The sequence below is a fragment of the Ranitomeya imitator genome, chromosome 2, assembly GCF_032444005.1.
Source record: "Ranitomeya imitator isolate aRanImi1 chromosome 2, aRanImi1.pri, whole genome shotgun sequence".
Taxonomy (NCBI): domain Eukaryota; kingdom Metazoa; phylum Chordata; class Amphibia; order Anura; family Dendrobatidae; genus Ranitomeya; species Ranitomeya imitator.
Genome location: NC_091283.1, coordinates 354,905,309 through 354,929,915, shown reverse-complemented (window position 1 = coordinate 354,929,915; position 24,607 = coordinate 354,905,309). Strand labels below are relative to the sequence as shown.

The window sequence follows — 24,607 nt, the reverse complement described above, 5'->3', positions numbered from 1 at the left end:
TATCTATATTTAGCTTACAAAAATGCATACAAATCCGCATCAAAATTGCATCAAATCCGCGTGGATTTTCAACTGCGTTTTCTGCCAAGAGAGGAAGAATCCGTGCAGAAAATTCCACAGGCAAATCTGCAACGTGTGCACATACCCTTAGGGAACTTTTTATATTGTCCATTGAACTTGAGTTGAATTGATTTATGATAGAACATAGGAGCTCATATGAGTTCTGACCACAAAGTAGAGAAGATATTAGTGCTTCCTATTACAGGAGAGATTGTGTGGTAATCCAAAATCATTATACTCGAAGACAATGTCATTTATGACATGGACTGATGTCATAAACCAGGGCTCGAGCCATGCCGACACATCTCCTGAGATGTGAAGAAATGTATATTACGGTCATCAACCACACACAGCTTAGAGATACATCATGATACAGGTGTAATATTCTTTGTGTAGGAGGTCGCAATCCTCTTTGAAATTATTCCATTCGACAAAATCAGGACATTTCTGCCAGACATCCGCATGCGTTTTTTGCGCAGATTTTTAGCGTTTTTTTCCAGACACTCCAATTTAATGGGAAATCCGCAAAAAATCCGCAAAAATAATGAACATGCTACTTTTTTTGCGGAATGCGTTTTTTTTGCGGAAAAAACGCAAACATGTGCACAAAACATGCAGAATGCATTCTAAATGATAGGATGCATATTGTTTTGCTTTTTTTTTTTTTAGCAATTTTATAGCGTTTTTGTCGGGAAAATCCGCAAAAAAAAACGCAAAAAAATCCTGACGTGTGCACATAGCCTAAAGGGAGACTGTGCTGTTATTGTACATAAATTGACACTTGACCAACGTTAATTAATGTCATTTACTATTCTAATAAATGTTTCTTTCTGGCCTCTCAGACTCAAGACCAACCAAAACAACCAAAGAGTGAACAGCCAAAAGAGTGAACCCACACAGGAGATCAGTATAAATAGCCTTTATTAAGGTGGTAGTGGCACAATAAAAAATATATGAAAACAAGGACACGAATATATGACAGGAAAATTGGATACAAATCTCATACAGAAATATCACAATAGATATTATTAGGTGACCCCAATATATTCAGTGCAGACTATATGCCAAAAGTGTGGAAAAAATATAAATAAAAATTAAATGATAAAAATATATGTAAAACATGTGAAGAATATATATATATATATATATATATATATATATATATATATATATATACATATATACACAGTTCTATGAAAAAGTTTGGCCACCCCTATTAATCTTAAGCTTAATGTTTTATAAAAATTGTTTTTTTTGCAACAGCCATTTCAATTTCATATATCTAATAACTGTTGGACACAGTACAATAAACCTCATTTCAAGGCAGAAACATTACTAACAGAAAATGTGCAATCTGCATGCAAACAAAATTTGACAGGTGCATAAGTATGGGCACCCCACCAGAAAAGTGACATTAATATTTAGTAGATCCTACTTTTGCAAAAATAACAGCCTCTAGTCGCTTCCTGTAGCTTTTAATGATTTCCTGGATCCTGGATGAAGGTATTTTTGACCATTCCTCTTTACAAAACAATTCTAGTTCAGTTAAGTTTGATGGTCGCCGAGCATGGACAGCCCTCTTCAAATGATCCCACAGATGTTCAATGATACTCAGGTCTGGGGACTGGGATGGCCATTCCAGAACAGTGTAATTGTTCCTCTGCATGAATGCCTGAGTAGATTTGGAGCAGTGTTTTGGATCATTGTCTTGCTGAAAGATCCATCCCCTGCGAAACTTCAACTTTGTCACTGATTCATGAACATTATTGTCAAGAATCTGCTGATACTGAGAGGAATCCATGCGTCCCTCAACTTTAACAAGATTCCCGGTGCCGGCATTGGCCACACAGCCCCACAGCATGATGGAACCTCCACCAAATTTTACTGTGGGTAGCAAGTGTTTTTCTTGGAATGCTTTGTTTTTGGCTGCCATGCATAACGCCTTTTTGTATGACCAAACAACTCAATCTTGGTTTCATCAGTCCACAGGACCTTCTTCCAAAAAGAATGTGCTTTTGCATACCTCAGCCGACTCTTTCGCATCACTCTCCCATACAGCTTCTCCTTGTGCAAAGTGCGTTGTATAGTTGACCAATGAACAGTGACACCATCTGCAGCAAGTTGATGCTGCAGCTCTCTGGGGGTGGTCTGAGGATTGTCCTTGACTGATCTCACCATTCTTCTTCTCTGCCTTTCTGATGTTTTTCTTGGCCTGCCACTTCTGGCCTTAACAAGAACTGTACCTGTGCTCTTCCATTTTTCTTTACTATGTTCCTCACAGTAGAAATTGACAGGTTAAATCTCTGAGACAGCTTTTTGTATCCTTCCCCTGAACAACTATGTTGAATAATCTTTGTTTTCAAATCATTAGACAGTTGTTTTGAGGAGCTCATGATGCCACTCTTCAGAGGAGATTCAAACAGGAGAACAACTTGCAAGTGGCCACCTTAAAGGGACTCTGTCACCTGAATTTGGCGGGACTGGTTTTGGGTCATATGGGTGGAGTTTTTGGGTGTTTGATTCACCCTTTCCTTACCCGCTGGCTGCATGCTGGCTGCAATATTGGATTGAAGTTCATTCTCTGTCCTCCATAGTACACGCCTGCGCAAAACAATCTTGCCTTGCGCAGGCATGTACTATGGAGGACAGAGAATGAACTTCAATCCAATATTGCAGCCAGCATGCAGCCAGCGGGTAAGGAAAGGGTGAATCAAACACCCGAAAACTCCGCCCATATGACCCAAAACCAGTCCCGCCAAATTCAGGTGACAGGTTCCCTTTAAGTAGCTTTTCTCATGATTGCATACACCTGGCTATGAAGTTCAAAGCTCAATGAAGTTAGAAAACCAAAAAAAGTGCTTTAGTAAGTCAGTAAAAAGTAGGTAGGAGTATTTAAAAAAAGAAAATGATAAGGGTGCCAATACTTCTGCACCTGTCAAATTTTGTTTGAATGCAGATTGCACATTCTCTGTTAGTACAATAAACCTCATTTCAAGACAAACACATTACTGTGTCCAACAGTTATTAGATATATGGAACTGAAATAGCTGTTGCAAAAAATCCAATTTTTATAAAACATTAAGCTTAAGATTAATAGGGGTGCCCAAACTTTTTCATATAACTGTATATAATAATATTCTACAGTGCAAAAACAGATATACTCATTAAAAAATGGCCACCAATAGATGCAACTATAAAAAAAATATGCAAAGAATAAACAGTGTGTATGTAAAAAACAGGATAAAAAAAATCAAAACTAGCAACCACAGTCATAACACATAAAGTGCAGGGTGCGATATAAACTAGTAAACATCTTATATAGGCACCAATAATGTCCGATATACCTTTTGAGGCCTCTGAACACAGTGAAAGCACTAATAAAGTGCAGTGTGCAAGATAGAAAAAAAAAGCAAAATAGCAGCTCCATATGCAAGGGACACTAGTATCTGCGATATACCTTATAAGGGTCACCAAGTCCCGTCACCGCACACCCCGACGCGCGTTTCGGAATATCTTCCTTCGTCAGGGGGACTCAAGCTCAGACTCAAGCATGGATATTCCCAGTACAAGTTCTTATGTAAAAGAAATTTGTGGAATTCCAAACAAAGAAAATATCTTTCAGGCTCTTGAAGGTAAAAATATCAGACCTTTATGTATTAACTAAATGGTGGTCTGATTCTAACGCATCGGGTATTCTAGAATATGCATGTCCACGTAGTATATTGCACAGCCCACGTAGTATATTGCCCAGCCACGTAGTATATTGCCCAGCCACGTAGTATATTGCCCAGTCACGTAGTATATTGCCCAGCCAAGTAGTATATTGCCCAGCCACGTAGTATATTGCCCAGCCACGTAGTATATTGCCCAGCCACGTAGTATATTGCACAGCCCACGTAGTATATTGCTCAGCCACGTAGTATATTGCACAGCCCACGTAGTATATTGCACAGCCCACGTAGTATATTGCCCAGTCACGTAGTATATTGCCCAGCCATGTAGTATATTGCCCAGTCACGTAGTATATTGCCCAGCCACGTAGTATATTGCACAGCCCACGTAGTATATTGCACAGCCCACGTAGTATATTGCACAGCCCACGTAGTATATTGCACAGCCCACGTAGTATATTGCCCAGTCACGTAGTATATTGCCCAGCCATGTAGTATATTGCCCAGTCACGTAGTATATTGCCCAGCCACGTAGTATATTGCACAGCCCACGTAGTATATTGCACAGCCCACGTAGTATATTGCACAGCCCACGTAGTATATTGCCCAGTCACGTAGTATATTGCCCAGTCACGTAGTATATTGCCTAGCCACGTAGTATATTGCACAGCCCACGTAGTATATTGCACAGCCCACGTAGTATATTGCACAGCCCACGTAGTATATTGCACAGCCACGTAGTATATTGCCCAGTGACGCAGTATACAGCACAGAGCCACGTAGTATATTGCACAGCGACGTAGTATACAGCACAGAGCCACGTAGTATATTGGCCAGTCACGTAGTATATTGCCCAGCCACGTACGTCACAGGTTAAAAAATAAAATATATACTCACCTTCCGAGGGCCCCTTGTAGTTCGGTCACATGACCGTGACATCATCACAGGCCCTGCGTGAGAAGGACCTGCCATGACGTCACAGTCATGTGACTGCGACATCATCACAGGCCCTCCGGGCCTGCGCGAGAAGGACCTGCCATGACGTCACGGTCACATGACCGTGACGTCATGGCAGGTCCTTCTCCCATACACGGCACCGGAACCTGCCTCTTGCATGGACCGGTCCCCGGAGTATCGCGAAAGGTGAGTATGTAATGATTTTTTTAAAATTATTTTTAACATTAGATGTTTTTACTATTGACGCTGCATAGGCAGCATCAATAGTAAAAACTTGGTCATACAGCGGCGGTAACGGAGTGAGTAACCCGCGGCATAACGTGGTCTGTTACCGCTGGCATTAACCTTGTGTGAGCGGTGACTGCGGGGAGTATGGAGCGGGTGCCGGGCGCTGACTGCAAGGGAGGGACTAATCGGACTGTGGCCATCACTGATTGGTCTCGCCAGCTGCCTGTCATGGCTGCCGCGACCAATCAGCGACTTGAATTCCATGAGACAGAGGCTGCGACCAATGAATATCCGTGACAGACAGACAGAAAGACGGAAGTGACCCTTAGACAATTATATAGTAGATTACAGTCCAACTTTTTTTCCCCAAATTCAATTTTGGAAAGTTTTTAAGAAGTTCATGTAGGTGGGCTGCATGGCCTCTATGTACTCACTGAGGGATAATACTAATCTCCCTCATTTCTTACAGTGTTGAACTTTGTGGAATAAGGGAATCATTATTGTTATGGATATTTAAAGAGGGACTCGTTATACAAGTAGGATTAGAAGATTCAGATTTCTTTCCTTATTTGCAGATAAGACGTTCTCTATTCAGTCTATTTCTTTTCATTTTGGTGGAATATATCCTTTTGTGAAATATTTATTGTCAAGTGAAATCTGTAAAGGCAGAATTAGTTCCCTTTAAAAACATTATAATCATCTTTTTTCAGAAAAAAATTACATGATGGGAATCAAATCTTAAATTTATGTAAAACAATGGGAAATACCTGAATATACACTGTGTGCAGAATTATTAGGCAAGTTGTATTTTAGAGGATTTTTATTATTGATCAACAACTATGCTCTCAATCAACCCAAAAGACTCAAATATCAAAGCTTAATATTTTTGGAAGTTGGAGTGGTTTTTTTTTTTAGAGGAGGATATCTGTTTGTGTAGGTAACTATTACTGTGCAGAATTGTTAGGCAACTTAATAAAAACCAAATATATTCCCATCTCGCTTGTTTATTTCCACCAGGTAAACCAATATAACTGAACAAAATTTAGAAATAAACATTTCTGACATGCAAAAACTAAACCCCCAAAAATTAATGACCAATATAGCCACCTTTCTTTATGATGACACTCAACATCCTTCCATCCGTAGATTCTGTCAGCTGCTTGATCTGTTTACGATCAACATTGCGTGCAGCAGCCACCACAGCCTCCCAGACACTGTTCTGAGAGGTGTACTGTTTTCTCTCCCTGTAGATCTCACTTTCTATGAGGGACCACAGGTACTCTATGGGGTTCAGATCAGATGAACAAGGGGGCCATGTCATTTTTTTTTCTTCTTTGAGACCTTTACTGGCCAGCCACGCTGTGGAGTAGTTGGAGGCATGTGATGGAGCATTGTCTTGCATGAAAATCATGTTTTTCTTGAACGATGCCGACTTCTTCCTATATCACTGCTTGAAGAAGTTGTCTTCCAGAAACTGGCAGTAGGTCTGGGAGTTGAGCTTCACTCCATCCTCAAACCAAAAAGGTCCCACAAGTTCATCTTTGATGATACCAGCCCATATCAGTACCCCACCTCCACCTTGCTGGCGTCTGAGTCGGAGTGGAGCTCTCTGCCCTTTACTGATCCAGCCTCTGGCCCATCCATCTGGCCCATCAAGAGTCACTCTCATTTCATCAGTCCATAAAACCTTTGAAAAGTCAGTCTTAAGATAAAATATCAAAACTGGGCCAAGAAATATCTTATGTTTCTTGTTCAAAGATGGTCATTTTTCAGCCTTTCTTACCTTGGCCATGTCCCTGAGTAGCGCACACCTTGTGCTTTTTGTTACTCCAGTAACGTTGCAGCTCTGAAATATGGCAAAATGGAAATGGTAATTGGCATCTTGGCAGCTTCACGCTTGATTTTCCTCAATTCATGGACAGATATTTTGCGTCTTTTTTTGCCCAACACGCTTCTTGCGACCCTGTTGGCTATTTGCCATGAAACGCTTGATTGTTCGGTGATCACGCTTCAAAAGTTTGGCAATTTCAAGACTGCTGCATCCCTCTGCAAGACATCTCACAATTTTGGACTTTTTAAAGCCCGTCAAAGCGCTCTTCTGACCCATTTTGCCAAAGGAAAGGAAGTTGCCTAATAATTAAGCACACCTTATATAGGGTTTTGATGTCATTAGACAACACCCCTCCTCATTACAGAGATGCACATCACCTGATTTGCTTACCGTAATTGGTAGCTGGCTCTCAAGCCTGAACAGCTTGGAGTAGGACAACATGTATAAAAGTATCATGTGATCAAAATACAACTTGCCTAATAATTCGGCACACAGTGTATGCTGAGGCACCTAATTTTACCATAACAAAAATTGGGAAAACTTATTGGCTCGAGTGTAAGTCAAGGGTGGGAAATGCAGCAGCTACTGGTAAATATAAAAATAGATATCAATAAAATTACATTAATTGAGTCATCAGTAGGTTAAATGTTTTTTGAAATTTTATTTCAAAGAAAAACCGTAAACTAGTTCTGTAATTGCAAAAGAGGGTCAACAAAAACTATATGGTATCAAAATCAGCAACCAAGCTTAAACACAGGAGTTAAGATCCTTCAAAACTGGATTCCTCTTCATCATCTGTATATCCAAACAGAGCTTCAGCTGGTATGAGGTTATCAGCATAGACATTGTCATCATCACTGAGTTCGCAATCATCACCATCACTGCTGTCGTTCTCATACAAAGCGCTGTTTTCACTGCCATCCATAGCGTTACTAATGCCACACTTCTTGAAGGCCCGTTGCACCATGTCCTCCGGAATATCTTCCCATGCATCACGAACCCACTTTGCTATCAATTCTATGTCGGGCTTCATCAGATTTCTAACTTTTGTCAGTCGGGCTTGATCAGATGACATCCATTCATGCCACATCTTTCGCACACGGTCTTTGAAAGGTTTATTTAAACACACATCTAGGGGCTGCAATACAGATGTAAGTCCACCTGGAATAACTGCCAAAGTAACTTCAGAAGACTTAGCCAATGTTTTTATTTCATCAGATGTGTGGGCTCTGTACATATCCCAAACTAGCAATGATGGTTTTTTCTTTAAGGCTGCTCCTGGTCGTCCGTTCCAAATGTCTTCCAACCATTTTTTGGTTTCGTCTTCATCCATCCATCCTTTAATATGTGCGCACACTGTAATTCGTGGTGGGAATTTAACCTTTTTAGGCAAGGTCTTTCTTTTAAAAATAACGACGGGTCTCAGCTTAGTTCCATCAGCCAAACATGACAGAACAACTGTGAAATGGTTTTTTTCATTTCCTGTGGTTCTGAGTAACATAGTTCTGTTTCTCAATCTTGACACAGTTCTGTTGCTTGGAAGATCAAAGGTCATAAGTGTTTCATTCATATTTCCAATATCTCCGAGGTCATAGTTATGAATCCTTCTTTGTTTTATGATGAATGAATGGAATGACATCAATTTTTCATCAAGGTCTTTTGGTAACTTCTGTGAAATCTTTGTTCTTTGCCGCAAACATAGGTCAAACCTATTCATGAAGCGGGTACACCATCCTGCTGACGCAGCAAAATTTTCAATGCCTGGTGCTTTTAATTTGTCGTCTTTAGCCATTTGAAGGGCACGTAAGCGAATTTCCATGCGTGTTACGCAGTAACCATTTTGACGACACTCCATAACCCATTTATGCAGTTCAGTCTCTAGAGCCTCATACGAAATCTTTAAACCACGTCGAGCTTTTTTTGCCTTTGGAATCTTTTCCAAGTCAGCTTTCATTTTCCGCCACTCCCTCACTTGTTTTTCGCCAACACAAAATTCCCTACTTGCAACACTGTTATTGCTTTCTTCTGCTCTTGACACAACCTTAAGTTTGAAACCAGCTTCATATGACCTGCGTTTTTGTTTTGGTCCAGGATTAGAAGTATTGGCATCCATTTCTATCAGGATAAAAAAAAACAACTTTAAAAAAGAAAGCCGTACAATAGCGATTGAATTCTCAAAATACATACTGTATATCCAAGACCGGAGATATATCGGTACTTGTATTCAGCAATGCTTGGGCACAGCAATGGGGCGTGACCAAGCACAGGTAAGACTGTAAAGGCTACATCATTGGTCACAGCCCTGGAGAAGAGCGGAAGAGCGGCCGCATCTGATATTCATCTGACAAGGATACGGTGCACCCCAGGTACCAGAACACAGAAGCAGGCAGGTTCTTGCCCAGTATGGAATGGACAACACAGAGGCTGCTGGTTTGCAGGAGAAGAGAAGAGCGGTGATATTAGCAATCAGGGCTGGCTCCAGGTTTTTGTGGGCCCTGGGCGAAAGACTCTCAGTGGGCCTCTTTAACACATACCACGATTCATAATGTACAGATACGGTAGAAATATATAGGTATAGTACAATACCAAAGATTTCACTTACTTCTTACATTACATTAGTGATAACTATTTTAAATTCTACAATAGCTCAGACACCGGACAGTATAGTCCTCCATATAGTATTATGGGAACCACATACTGCTTCATACAGAATTATGAGCCACATATATCTTGCTTCATGCAGTATTATGGGCACCACGCAGTGCTCCATACAGAATAATAAGCCCCATATATTGCTCCATGCAGAATAATTAACCCCATAAATTGCTCCATATATTGTTCCATACAGTATTATGGGCACCACATAGCGCTCCATACAAAATAATGAGCCCCATATATTGTTCCATACAGAATAATGGACCCCATATAATGCTCCATACAGAATAATGAGCCCCATATAATGCTCCATACAGTTTATGGTGGGCCCCATATAATGCTCCAAATATAATGGGCCCCATATGATGCTCCATATATAATGGACCCCATATAACTCTCAATGGGCCCCTTTAACACATACTACGATTCATAATGTACAGATGCGAAAGAGAAATATTGGTGTAGTACAGGGTGGGCCATGTATATGGATACACCTAAATAAAATGGGAATGGTTGGTGATATCAACTTCCTGTTTGTGACATTAGTATATGGGAGGGGGAAAACTTTTCAAAATGGGTGGTGACCATGGCGGTCATTTTGAAGTCGGCCATTTTGGATCCAACTTCATTTTTTCCAATGGGAAGAGGGTCATGTGACAAATCAAACTTATTGAAAATTTCACAAAACGAACAATGGTGTGCTTGTTTTTAACGTAAATAACTCATGAAAGAATAAAGTTACAAGTTTCTCTTTGTTTACAGCCATTGACATGTCGCAGAGGTTAACACGTGAGGAGCGGATAGAAATTGCGTTGATGTCTGGTGAACGCAGTACCCGGGTAATTGCAGCAGATTTCAATGCAAGACACCCTACGCAAGAAAACTGTCACCATTCCCATGTTATTTAAGTGTATCCATATAAATGGGCAACCCAAAAAAGTTTGCCTTATCACTGAACATAATGTTCAGTGTAAACTGAGGGTCCTGTTCAAATTTTTGTTTTGCCCATTCTGCAAATTAAGTGCGCCAACCTGGCATCAGTAGAACATCCCTTTGGCAGATATTAGCTACTCACAAATGGCATCCTTACAAAATCCAGCTGCTGCAGCATCTCAACTAGGATGACCCAGGTTGGCGCGCTGAATTTGCAGAATGGGCAAAACAAAAATAGTGTTCCGATGTCCCTGACGGCGAGAGGGCCTCCTTGCCTGCTCAGGGCCCTGGCGCTTGCCCGAAAGCTGACGCTGGCCCTGTCAGCAGCAACTGGACCACCCACGGAGGCTGCAGGCAGAGAGAGACCGGAGAACAGGTAAGAGGGACTCTCGCTCGAGTAAAAGCCGAAGGGGGCTTTTTCAGCATAAAAAATGTGCCGAAAAACCCGGCTTATACTCGAGTATATAAGGTAATTATAAATTCGGCTAATGTTCTTCTCCATGTCACATGAGCGAATGTTCCAATTTATGGTTATTCACAGGCTGCTCTGTCCCCGGATTTTATGCAGAAGATCGGATATACTATATATTCTAAATGTGCCATGTGAAACTCAGAAGCAGCAGATCTATTTCTTGTATTGAGACTGCCGGGAAATTAGGGAATTTTAGAACAGGTTATGAAATTTGTTGCCGAAAGTCTGAATATTATTTTGTCATTTCATTATACTCTTTATATTTGAGTATAAAAGTAAGAGATTTAGAAAAAAAAAAAAAAAAAAATCATACTTGGCGTCATTGCTCACTGAACGATAAGGCTAGGTTCATACTGCGTTAGCGTATGTGCTGAACGGGCTGCTGCTAACGGGCTGCTGTAACGCAAGTGCCGGCGTTTGCGCAGATAGAGCATCTGCTAGCTCTATCTGTGCTAGCAGTGACGGATCCGGAAACGCTGCAGCCCACGTCTCCGGGTATGTCACTCAATGACGGCACATCCCTAGCGTACGCCCATTGTGGGCGTGCGCTAGCGATGCGTCCGACATTGCAGTCAATGGCGGCCGTAACGGACTACGTTACACTGCGTTTATGCCGCGGTGTAACGTAGTCCGTCTAACGGACACCATTGACGCAGTGTGAACCCAGCCTTAAAGTGAAGTTTGGCCAGAAAGGGTCGTTACAAAGGTCCAGTCTATCAGCACATTCAGCAGCACAGAAGGAAAAGAAAGTAGATTCATCCTATATGTAAGGATTCTGACCGAAACAGGTATCACTCCAAAAGAAGGACTTCCTATGCCCAAAATAATGGGAAACGTTTTGGAGAAATAACATGTAGTTGTCTACCAGCACAACGCCCAAAGCAGACCACAATGCCAATACACCAGCCACAGGTGGTGACTCAGAAAGCTCTGTGACTTCTCTACATTTAGAGGTTACTACTCACCTGGGAAATTATCTGTAGGAATGTCCTCTTTACACCGCTCATCACCCCTCACACATGTCTCTATAGTATTAATATGGGTCAGATCTTCACTCTGAAACAAATATTATAAAAGTCACAGACAGATGGAGAAGTCACATCTGTGATCAGCTCTAATCCTACCATCTCCACCGTCCTCATTACAGAAGTATAAAACATACAATACTGGTGGACAAAACAAGACTGAGCACAAGATCTTCACAGCCGTCTACATATCATAGAGGAGATCTCATGACACCTTCTCTCCATGTACCTGATTATCCTGAGGAACATTGGGATCTTCTTGTTCACAGTCCTGTGGAAGAAGAGGACGGGGACATCTCTCTGGTGTTGTCCTCTTACTGGATAAATCTGGAGGAAACATATACAGGGACTGAACTCATTCTTTACATACAGAATTATGGGCCGTGTGTATTTAGTCCTGTCTATTACCCGGTGATATGAGGGGCTGGGGAACAGCCATCATGACGTCTTTATAATACTCGACAACAAAATAGGCCAAATATAATGCTCCATACAGTATATCAAGGGCCCTATAAGATGCTCCATATAAAATAGGCCCCATAAGATGCTCCATACAGTCATGACCAAAAGTATTAACACCCCTGCAATTCTGTCAGATAATACTCAGTTTCTTCCTGAAAATGATTGCAATCACAAATTCTTTGGTATTATCTTCATTTAATTTGTCTTAAATGAAAAAAACACAAAAAGAATGGTCCTAAAGTCAAATTGGATATAATTCCACACCAAACATAAAAATGGGGGTGGACAAAAGTATTGGCACATTTTGAAAAATCATGTGATGCTTCCCTAATTTGTGTAATTAAAAGCACCTGTAACTTACCTGTGGCACCTAACAGGTGTTGGTAATAACTAAATCACACTTGCAGCCAGTTGACATGGATTAAGGTGACAACCTCTTTCCTGTGTCCTTGTGTGTACCACATTGAGCATGGAGAAAAGAAAGAAGACCAAAGAACTGTCTGAGGACTTGAGAAACCAAATTGTGAGGAAGCATGAGCAATCTCAAGGCTACAAGTCCATCTCCAAAGACCTGAATGTTCCTGTGTCTACCGTGCGCAGTGTCATCAAGAAGTTTAAAGCCCATGACACTGTGGCTATCCTCCCTAGATGTGGATGGAAAAGAAAAATTGACAAGAGATTTCAACGCAAGATTGTGCAGATGTTGGATAAAGAACCTAGACTAACATCCAAACAAGTTCAAGCTGCCCTGCAGTCCGAGGGTACAACAGTGTCAACCCGTACTATCCGTCGGCGTCTGAATGAAAAGGGACTGTATGGTAGGAGACTCAGGAAGACCCAACTTCTTACCCCGAGACATAAAAAAGCCAGGCTGGAGTTTGCCAAAATTAACCTGACAAAGCCCAAAACGTTTTGGAAGAATGTTCTCAGGTCAGATGAGACAAAAGTAGAGCTTTTTGGGCAAAGGCATCAACAGAGTTTACAGGAGAAAAAAAAGGGGCATTTAAAGAAAAGAACACGGTCCCTAGGGTCAAACATGGCGGAGGTTCCCTGATGTTTTGGGGTTGCTTTGCTGCCTCTGGCACTGGACTGCTTGACCGTGTGCATGGCATTATGAAGTCTGAAGACTACCAACAAATTTTGCAGCATAATGTAGGGCCCAGTGTGAGAAAGCTGTGTCTCCCTCAGAGGTCATGGGTCTTCCAGCAGGACAATGACCCAAAACACACTTCAAAAAGCACTAGAAAATGGTTTTAGAGAAAGCATTGGATACTTCTAAGGTGGCCAGCAATGAGTTCAGACCTGAATCCCCTTTAACACCTGTGGAGAGATCTAAAAATGGCGGTTTGGAGAAGGCACCCTTCAAATATCAGGGACCTGGAGCAGTTTGCCAAAGAAGAATGGTCTAGAATTCCAGCAGAACATTGTAAGAAACTCATTGATGGTTACCGGAAGCGGTTGGTCGCAGTTATTTTGGCTAAAGGTTGTGCAACCAAGTATTAGGCTGAGGGTGCCAATACTTTTGTCTGGCCCATTTTTGGAGTTTTGTGTGAAATGATCAATGTTTTGCTTTTTGCTTTATTCTCTTTTGTGTTTTTTCATTTAAGACAAATTAAATGAAGATAATACCAAAGAATTTGTGATTGCAATCATTTTCAGGAAGAAACTGAGTATTATCTGACAGAATTGCAGGGGTGTTAATACTTTTGGCCATGACTGTATATATTGGGCCCCATATAATGCTCCACATACATTGCTCAAAAAAATAAAGGGAACACTAAAATCCCACATCCTAGATATCACCGAATGAAATATTCCAGTTGTAAATCTTTATTCATTATACAGTGGAATGTGTTGAGAACAGTAAAACCTAAAAATGATCAAAGTAAATCACAACTAATATCCCATGGAGGTCTGGAGTTGGAATGATACTCAAAATCAAAGTGGAAAATCAAATTGCAGGCTTATCCAACTTCAGTGGAAATGCCTCAAGATAAGGAAATGATGCTCAGCAGTGTGTGTGGCCTCCACGTGCCTGTATGATCTCCCTACAATGCCTGGGCATGCTCCTGATGAGGAGGCGGATGGTCTCCTGTGGAATCTCCTCCCAGAAAAAAAACATCATAAAAAGCTGACTCACCAAAACCTTGTCAAATGACAATTACACTAGCAGGGTGCAGCCCCCCCACTGATAAAGGCTGGAGCAGCACAGGTGCAAGCTACTAATGAGAACAACCACCCACTCACCTAAATAATGGAGGGGTGGCTGCCTAGTAGCAAAAATGCACACAGATAAGGCTTGGATAAGACCCTGTTCACACAGGTAGGTGTGATGCACAGTGTCTGGATAACCTATTGATCACGCCCATAGTATTAGCAGGCGGGCGGTCCAGCACTATATATAAATGCACCACACAAAAACCATTACAAAGGGGCCCTGCCGCACCCTGCAAAAAATGAAAAAAAAAAGTGCAATAAAAAGATGAAAAAAAATTAATGCATATAATACATTGAATGAGGTATTGGTTACAATTTTGTCCAAAATGGATAAGCTCGCAACCCAACGTCAAGGGTCCTCATTAACTTGCGAGTCCTAAGCGAATATCAAAACAGCTAACATAGAGAAACTCAAAAAAACACATCATAAAAAGCAGACTACCCAAAACCTTGTCAAACGACAAATGCACTAGCAGGGTGTGGAAGGCCCCCACTGATAAAGGCTGGAGCAGCACAGGTGCAAGCTACTGATGGGTGGTTGTTCTCATCAGTAGCTTGCACCTGCGCTGCTCCAACCTTTATCAGTGGGGGGCCTGCTGCACCCTGCTAGTGCATTTGTCATTTGACAAGGTTTTGGTGAGTCTGCTTTTTATGATGTGTTTTTTTGAGTTTCTCTATGTTAGCTGGATCTCCTCCCAAACCTGGACTAAAGCATCCGCCAACTCCTGGACAGTCTGTGGTGCAACATGATGTTGGTGGATGGAGCGAGACATGATGTCCCAGATGTGTTCAATCGGATTCAGGTCTGGGGAACGGGCGGACCAGTCCATAGCTTCAATGCCTTCATCTTGCAAGAACTGCTGACACACTCCAGCCACATCAGGTCTGGCATTGTCCTGCATTCGGATGAACCCAGGGCCAACCGCACCAGAATAATAATAATAATAATTTTTATTTATATAGCGCCAACATATTCCGCAGCGCTTTACAAATTATAGGTCTCACAAGGGGTCTGAGGCTCTCATCTCGGTACCTAATGGCAGTCAGGCTACCTCTGGCGAGCACATGAAGGGCTGTGCGGCCCTCCAAAGAAATGCAACCCCACACCATTACTGACCCACTGCCAAACCGGTTGTTAAAGGATGTTGCAGGCAGCAGATCGCTCTTCATTGAGTCTCCAGACTCTGTCACGTCTGTCACATGTGCTCAGTGTGAACCTGCTTCCATCTGCGAAGAGCACAGGGCGCCAGTGGTGAATTTGCCAATCCTGATGTTCTGTGGCAAATGTAAGCGTCCTGCGCGGTCTTGGGCTATGAGTATCTGTGTACGTTGGGCACTCAGACCATCCTTATGGAGTCGGTTTCTAACCATTTGTGCAGACACATGCACATTTGTGGCGTGCTGGAGGTCATTTTGCAGGGCTCTGGCAGTGCTCCTCCTTGCACAAAGGCGGAGGTGGCGGTCCTGCTGCTGGGTTGTTGCCCTCCTACGGCCCCCTCCACCTCTCCTGGTGTACTGGCCAGTCTACTGGTAGTTTACTCAGCCTCTGGACACTACGCTGACAGCCACAGCAAACCTTCTTGCCACAGCTGGCATTGATGTGCCATCCTGGATGAGCTGCACTACCTGAGCCACTTGCGTGGGTTGTAGAGTACGTCTCATGCTACTACGAGTGTGAAAGCACAACCAACATTCAAAAGTGACATCAGCCAAAAAGCATTGGTACGGAGATGTGGTCTGTGGTCCCCACTTGCAGAACCACTCCTTTATTGAGTGTATCTTGATAATTGCCAATAATTTCCATCTGTTGTCTATTCCATTTGCACAACAGCATGTGAAATTGATTGTCAAACAGTGTTGCTTCTTAAGCAGACCGTTTGATTTCACAGAAGTTTGATTTACTTGGAGTTACAGTATATTCTGTTGAAGTGTTCCCTTTATTTTTTTGAGCAGTGTATAATAGGTCCTATATGATGCTCCGTATATAATGGACCCCATATAATGCTGCAAACATTTAAAAAAAAAAAAAGCACACATGAAATACCTCTCCTCGCGGCCCTTTCACTGCTCTGGACTCCTCAGCGTCTTCCAGCTCTCTGCACTGTGACTGCTCAGGCAGAGGGCGCACACTAGTCACATCGAAATCCTCTGACCTGAAACGTCACAGTCAGAGGACACGGAAGACACCGCAGCAGTAGAATGGGGGAGAGGTAAGCATCGCAAGTACCGGGGTCCTAAACAAGCGCCGACACAGGCACCGGGCCCCCATAGCGCTCCGATGTCACCGATGGCGAGTGGGCCCCTTGCCTGCTCAGGGCTCTGGCGCTTGCCCGGGTGCTGACGCTGGCCCTGTCAGAAGTGAACCACCCACAGAGGCTGGAGACAGGAAGAGACCAGAGAACAGGTAAGAGGGACACTCACTCAAGTATAAGCCGAGGGGTGATTTTTCAGCATAAAAAAAATGTGCTGAAAAACCCGGCTCATACTCGAGTATACACGGTAATTATAAATTCGGCTAATGTTCTTCTCTATGTCACATAAGCGAATGTTCCAGTTTATGGTTATTCACAGGCTGCACTGTCCCTGGATTTTATGCAGAAGATCGGATATACTATATATTCTAAATATGCCAAGTGTAACTCAGAGGCAGCAGATTTATTTCTTGTATTGAGACTGCCGGGAAATTAGGGAATTTTAGAACAGGTTATGAAATTTGTTGCCGAAAGTCTGAATATTATTTTGTCATTTCATTTTACTGTTTATATTTGAGTATGAAAGTAAGAGATTTAGAAAAAAAAAAATCATACTTGGCGTCATTGCTCAATGAACGGTGTCTCGACATAAAAGTGAGGTTTTGCCAGAAAGATTGAACCTTTGTAACGACCCTATCAGCACATTCAGCTGCACAGAAGAAAAAGAAAGCAGATTCATCCCATAAGTCAGGATTCTAGATAGGCAACAGTATAATTACCCTTGGCTTTCTCTTAGAGGCCCATCATACAGATTCTATTATTTTTTTACATGGTTTTCTAAGTTTTCAGCACATTCTATGTATGCAGTAATTTGGATTTAAAGCTTAGAGATCTGGGCAACTAAGTGTTAGCATCTTCTAATTCCATCGAGTAGGGTGGAATCTAACTGTAAGCTCTGACCGAAACAGGTATCACTCCAAAAGAAGGACTTCCTATGCCCAAAATAATGGGAAACGTTTTAGAGAAATAGCACAATGCCCAAAACAGACCACAACGCCAATACAGCAGCCACAGGTGGTGACTCAGAAAACTCTGTGACTTCTCTGCATTTAGAGGTTACTACTCACCTGGGAAATTATCTGTAGGAATCTCCTCTTTACTCCGCTCATCAACCCTCACACATGTCTCTGTATTATTAATATGAGTCAGATCTTCAATCTGAAACAAATATTGTAAAGACAGATGGAGAAGTCACTTCTATGATCAGCTCTAATCCTGCCATCTCCTCCATTCTCATTACACAAGTATAAAACATACAATACTGATGGGTAAAACAAGACTGAGCAGCCGTCTACACATCATAGAGGAGATCTCATGATACCTTCTCTCCATCTACCGGATTATCCTGAGGAACATTGGGATCTTCTTGTTCATAGTCCTGTGGAAGACGAGGGTGAGGACATCTCTCTGGTGTTGTCCTCTTACTGGATGGAACTGGAGGAAAAACATACAGGGACTGAATTCATTCTTTACATACAGATAATTATAGGCCGTGTGTATTTAGTCCTGTCTATTACCTGGTTATGTGAGGAGCTGGGGAACCTCCATTATGGCATCCTTATAATACTAGACAACAAAATAGGCCAAATATAATGCTCCATACAGTATATCAAGAGGCCTATATGATACTTCATATGTAATTGGCCCCATATAATGCTCCATATACACTGCTCAAAAAAACGGAGGGAACACTAAAATCCCACATCCTAGATATAACTGAATGAAATATTCTAGTTGTAAATCTTTATTCATTATATAGTGGAATTCGTTGAGAACAGTAAAACCTAAAAATGATCAATTTAAATCACAACTAATATCCCATGGAGGTCTGGAGTTGGAATGATGCTAAAAATCAAAGTGGAAAATCAAATTGCAGGCTGATCCATCTTCAGTAGAAATGCCTCAATACTAGGAAATGATGCTCAGTAGTGTATGTGGCCTCCACGTGCCTGTATGATCTCCCTACAACGCCTGGGCATGCCACTGATAAGGCGGTGGATGGTCTCCTGAGGGATCTCCTCCTAAACCTGGACTAAAGCATCCACCAACTCCTGGACAGTCTGTGGTGCAACGTGACGTTGGTGGATGGAAAGAGACATGATGTCCCAGAGGTGTTTAATCGGATTCAGGTCTGGGGAATGGGCGGGCCAGTCCATAGCTTCAATGCCTTCATCTTGCAGGAACTGCTGACACACTCCAACCACATGAGGTCTGGCATTGTCCTGCATTAGGAGGAACCCAGGGCCAACCGCACCAGCATATGGTCTCACAAGGTGTCTGAGGATCTCATCTCGGTACCTAATGGCAGTCAGGCTACCTCTGGCGAGCACATGTAAGGCTGTGCGGCCCTCCAAAGAAATACCACCCTACACCATTACTGACTCACTGCCAATCCGGTCATGCTGAAGGATGTTGCAGGCAGCAGATAGTTCTCCACGGCGTCTCCAGACTCTGTCACATGTGCTCAGTGTGAACCTGCTTTCATCTGTGAAGAGCACAGGGCGCCAGTGGTGAATTTGCCAAACCTGGTGTTCTGTGGCAAATGCCAAGTGTCCTGCACAGTGTTGGGCTGGGAGTACAATCCCCATCTGTGGTCGTCAGGCACTCAGACCCTCCTCATAGAGTCTGTTTCTAATAGTTTGTGCAGACACATACACATTTGTGGCATGCTGGAGGTCATTTTGCAGGGCTCTGGCAGTGCTCCTCCTGTTCCTCCTTGCACAAAGGCTGAGGTAGCGGTCCTGCTGCTGGGTTGTTGCCGTCCTACGGCCCCCTCCACGTCTCCTGGTGTACAAGCCTGTCTCCTGGTAGCGCCTCCAGCCTATGGACACCACGATGACAGACACAGCAAACTTTCTTGCCACAGCTCACACTGATGTGCCATCCTGGATGACCTGCACTACCTGAGCCACTTGTGTGGGTTGTAGAGTCCATCTCATGCTACTACGAGTGTGAAAGCACAACCAATATTCAAAAGTGACCAAAACATCAGCCAGAAAGCATTGGCACTGAGATGTGGTCTGTGGTCCCCACCTGCAGAACAACTCCTTTATTGATAATTGCCAATAACTTCCATCTGTTGTCTATTCCATTTGCACAACAGCATGTGAAATCTATTGTCAAACAGTGTTGCTTCCTAAGTGGACAGTTTGATTTCACAGAAGTTTGATTTACTTGGAGTTCTATTCTGTTTAAGTGTTCCCTTTATTTTTTTGAGCAGTGTATAATGGGCCCTATATGATGCTCCGTATATAATGGACCCCATATAATGCTCCATACAGTAAATGATGGGCTCCATACAGTTTATGATGGGCCCCATATATTTCTCCATACAAAATAGGCCCCATTAAATGCACCACACAGTATATTGTGGGTCCCATATGATGCTCCATATATAATGGACCCCATATGATGAATCCCATATATTGCTGCAAACATTAAAAAAAAAAAAAAAAAAAAAAAAAACAGATGAAATACATCTCCTCGCGGCCTCTGCTCTGCCCCGGACTCCTCAGCGTTGGCGTCTTCCAGCTCTCTGCACTGTGACTGATCAGAGCAGAGGGCGCACAATAGTCAAATCATTGAAAGCCTCTGACCTGAAACTTCACAGTCAGAGGACACAGAAGACGGTGCAGCGGTGAAACGGGGGAGAGGTAAGCATCGCAAGTACCGGGACCCTAAACAAGCGCCGGCACAGGCACCGGGCCCCCAAAACACTCCGATGTCTCCTACGGCGAGTGGGCCCCTTGCCTGCTCAGGGCTCTAGCACTTGCCCGGGTGCTGACGCTGGCCCTGTCAGCAGTAACTGGACCACGCACAGAGGCTGCAGGCAGGAAGAGACCAGAGAACTGGTAAGAGGGACCCTCACTTGAGTACAGGCCGAGGGGGGATTTTCAGCATAAAAAATGTGCTGAAAAACTCGGCTTATACTCGAGTATATACGGTAATTAAATTCGGCTAATGTTCTTCTCCATGTCACATGAGCGAATGTTCCAATTCACTTCAATGTTCTGCACTGTCCCCGGATTTTATGCAGAAGATCGGATATACTATATATTCTAAACGTGCCAAGTGAAACTCAGAGGCAGCAGATCTATTTCTTGTATTGAAACTGCCGGGAAATTAGGGAATTTTAGAACAGGTTATGAAATTTGTTGCCGAAAGGCTGAATATTATTTTGTCATTTCATTCTACTGTTTATATTTGAATGTAAAAGTAAGATTTAGAAAAAAAAATAAAAATCATACTTTGCGTCATTGCTTAATGAACGGTGTCTCGTCATAAAAGTGAAGTTTGGCCAGAAAGACTGGAGCCTTGTAACGACCCTATCAGCGCATTCAGCAGCACAGAAGGAAAAGAAAGTAGATTCATCCCATAAGTCAGGATTCTAGGCAGGCAACAGTATAATTACCCTTGGCTTTCTTAGAGGCCCATCATACAGATTCTATTATTTTTACATGGTTTTCTAAGTTTTCAGCACATTCTATGTACGCTGTAATTTGGATTTAAAGCTTACAGATCTGGGCAACTACTGTAAGTGTTAGCATCTTCTAACTCCATCGAGTAGGGTGGAACCCAACTGTAAGCTCTGACCGAAACAGGTATCACTCCAAAAGAAGGACTTCCTATGCCCAAAATAATGGGAAACGTTTTGCAGAAATAGCATGTTGTTGTCTACTAGTGATGAGCGAATATACTCGTTACTCGTGATTTCCCGAGCATGCTCGGGGGTCCTCTGAGTATTTTTTAGTGCTTGGAGATTTAGTTTTTATTGCCGCAGCTGAATAATTTACATCTGTTAGCCAGCATAAATACATGTGGGGGTTGCCTGGTTGCTAGGGAATCCCCACATGTAATCAAGCAGGCTTAGAGATGTAAATCATTCAGCTGCGGCAAGAAAAACTAAATCTCCAAGCACTAAAAAATACTCGGAGGACACTCGAGAGTGCTCGGGAAATCTTGAGTAACGAGTATATTTGCTCATCACTATTGTCTACCAGCACAATGCCCAAAGCAGACCACAACGCCAATACAGCAGCCACAGGTGGGGACTCAGAAAACTCTGACTTCTCTGCATTCAGTAGTTACTACTCACCTGGATGGTCATCTGTAGGAATCTCCTCTTTACTCCGCTCATCACCCCTCACATGTGCCTCTGTAGTATTAGTATGGGTCAGATCTTCATCCTGAAACAAATATTGTAAAAGTCACAGACAGGTGGAGAAGTCACATCTATGATCAGCTCTAATCCTGCCATCTCCACCGTTCTCATTACATAAAGTATAAAACATAATACTGGTGGATAAAACAAAACTGAACGCAAGACCTTCACAGCAGTCTACACATCATAGGGGAGATCTCATGACACCTTCTCTCCATCTACCTGATGATCCTGAGGAACATCGGGATCTTCTTGTTTACAGTCCTGTGGAAGAAGAGGACGGGGACATCTCTCTGTTGTCCTCTTACTGGATAGATCTGGAGGAAACACATACAGGAATTCAATTCATTCTTTACATACAGATAACACAGGTCTGCGACTAAAAAGCTGTTTGATTATTTTCATCTAATTTCCATGTATTTTGGTGTGCTGAAAACAAAAAAAAAATATTGAAAAAAAAAATCCTGGACGTCAGGATTTGCCACAAAATGCAAAATTCTCTTCAAATTTAGTATATTTTCTCAATTTTTGGTATTTTTTTTATCTTAGGGTTTTGAAAGTTAAAATTACTATTAATTAATTCACATCAATGCATTGAAGATATACAATGCCAAAAAATATAACTTTCAAAGGAAAGAACTTTCAGAGTGAGCTAATGAAACCAGCATCAACATGTTGCAAGCTGAACGAGCAGGCTCTGACATGCCTGGGCTTGATTCAATTGTTTTATCTTGGTTCTCGCCTGTTCACACTTATTCATCTCAGTTCGTGTTAGCTCGTCATATTCAACCGTGTTTCCCAAAATTAGCATTATGGCTCAGCGAAAGTGTATTAATTCGCCTGACAGTTTGTTACATTTGTGGTGAATATCCTCAAAAAGAAGGGTGGTTTGCATTTAAAGGGCCACTGTCAGCCCCCCTCCAGCCGTTATAAACTAAAAGAGCCACCTTGTGCAGCAGTAATGCTGCATTCTAACAAGGTGGCTCTTTTAGTTTTTTTGTTCATGTATTCCCAAAATAAAGCGCTTTGAAACTTAGCAAAAATACCTTTGTCCATGGAGGCGGGTCCTCAGCCCCCAGCTTGAACCGGTACTCTGCTGTCACTCCAATCTTCAGGGGCTTACGGCGCCGCCCCCTTCGCGCTGTTTTCCCTTGAAATCCGGCGCTTGCGCTGTGTACTATTGTGTGAGGCAGGCGCAGTGTGCTCTGGCCGTCTGACGTCACAGCCAGGCTTGCAGACTGCGCGTGTGCGGACAGTGCGACCACCCACCTTGGGAATCCCTGCCCCGCAGTGTGTTATGCATTATGCACAGTGCGGGGCTGGGATTCACAGGCAGGGCGGCCGCACAGGCGCAGTCTGCAAGCCTGGCTGTGACGTCAGACGGCCAGAGCACACTGCGCCTGTCCCATACAATAGTACACAGCGCAAGCGCCGGATTTCAAGGGAAAACAGCGCGAAGGGGGTGGCGCCGAAAGCCCCTGAAGATTGGAGTGACGGCAGAGTACCGGTTCAAGCTGGGGGCTGAGGACCCGCCTCCATGGAAAAAGAGGTATTTTTGCTAAGTTTCAAAGCGCTTTATTTTGGGAATACATGAACAAAAAACTAAAAGAGCCACCTTGTTAGAATGCAGCATTACTGCTGCACAAGGTGGCTCTTTTAGTTTATAACGGCTGGAGGGGGGTGACAGTGACCCTTTAAAGATGTCGTAGAGAAATTTTTAGGCAATAACAAAGACCCTGACTACAAAAAAAAAAATCATCGGACGAATGCTGAAAGCACTTCCCTGCTCTGGACTCCTCAGCGTCGGCGTCTTCCAGCTCTCTGCACTGTGACTGATCAGAGCAGAGGGCGCACAATAGTTACATCATCGAAAGCCTCTGACCTGAAACTTCAGTCAGAGGACGCAGAAGACGCCGCAGAGGTGGATTGGGGGAAAGGTAAGCATCGCAAGTACCGGGGCCCTAAACAAGCATGGGGCCACCATAGCGTTCCAAAGTCCCTGACGGCGAGTGGGCCCCCTTGCCTGCTCAGGGCCCCGGCGCTTGTCCGCTTGCTGACGCTGGCCCTGTCAGCAGTAACTGGACCACCCACAGAGGCTGCAGGCAGGGAGAGACCAAAGAACAGGTAAGAGGGACCCTCACTCGAGTATAAGCCGAGGGGGGCTTTTTCAGCATAGAAAAGGTGCTTAAAAACCCAGCTTATACTCAAGTATATACGGTAAATATAAATTCGGCTAATGTTGTTCTTTATGTCACATGAGCGAATGTTCCAATTTATGGTTATTCACAGGCTGCACCGTGCACGGATTTTATGCAGAATATCAGATATCTATAATATAACACTAGGAGCGTCACTCTGTCCGAAGCCTTTATAAACTGCGCAAGCGTGACGCGCCTGCACAGTCTGGACCCCAGAGTGACGCATCCAGCAGTAGCGTAGCTACTGGGGGGGCAGAGGGGCCCACCCGGAGCTACGGTACTGTAACTGTATTGGCGTGCACAGTGCGCCGATACAGTTACATTCTAAGGCAGAGCTGGGAGAATCGATCTCCCTGCTCTGCCGCCCGGCCGCTATGGGCCCCTGAGCAGGCGGGGGTTTGGGGGGGCGGTGCCAGCAGTGAGGCCCCCCGCCTGTCATCACAGGGTCAGCTGTATCGGCATCTAGTTGATGCAGCTGACCTCAC

General features: G+C 43.2%; 1 protein-coding gene across 1 annotated transcript in view; it reads right to left on the bottom strand.

The window, feature by feature from the left end:
* Window positions 1-24,607, bottom strand: part of LOC138666565 (zinc finger protein 665-like) — a 145,419-nt gene that overhangs the window by 25,990 nt on the left and 94,822 nt on the right. The window contains exons 9-14 of the mRNA XM_069754769.1: window positions 22,147-22,241; window positions 21,859-21,949; window positions 18,085-18,197; window positions 17,831-17,921; window positions 12,062-12,159; window positions 11,773-11,863 (exon numbers count right to left, since the gene is read on the bottom strand). Of these exons, the coding sequence (XP_069610870.1) occupies window positions 11,773-11,863; window positions 12,062-12,159; window positions 17,831-17,921; window positions 18,085-18,197; window positions 21,859-21,949; window positions 22,147-22,241 (579 nt within the window). The remainder of the gene's footprint in view (window positions 1-11,772; window positions 11,864-12,061; window positions 12,160-17,830; window positions 17,922-18,084; window positions 18,198-21,858; window positions 21,950-22,146; window positions 22,242-24,607) is intronic.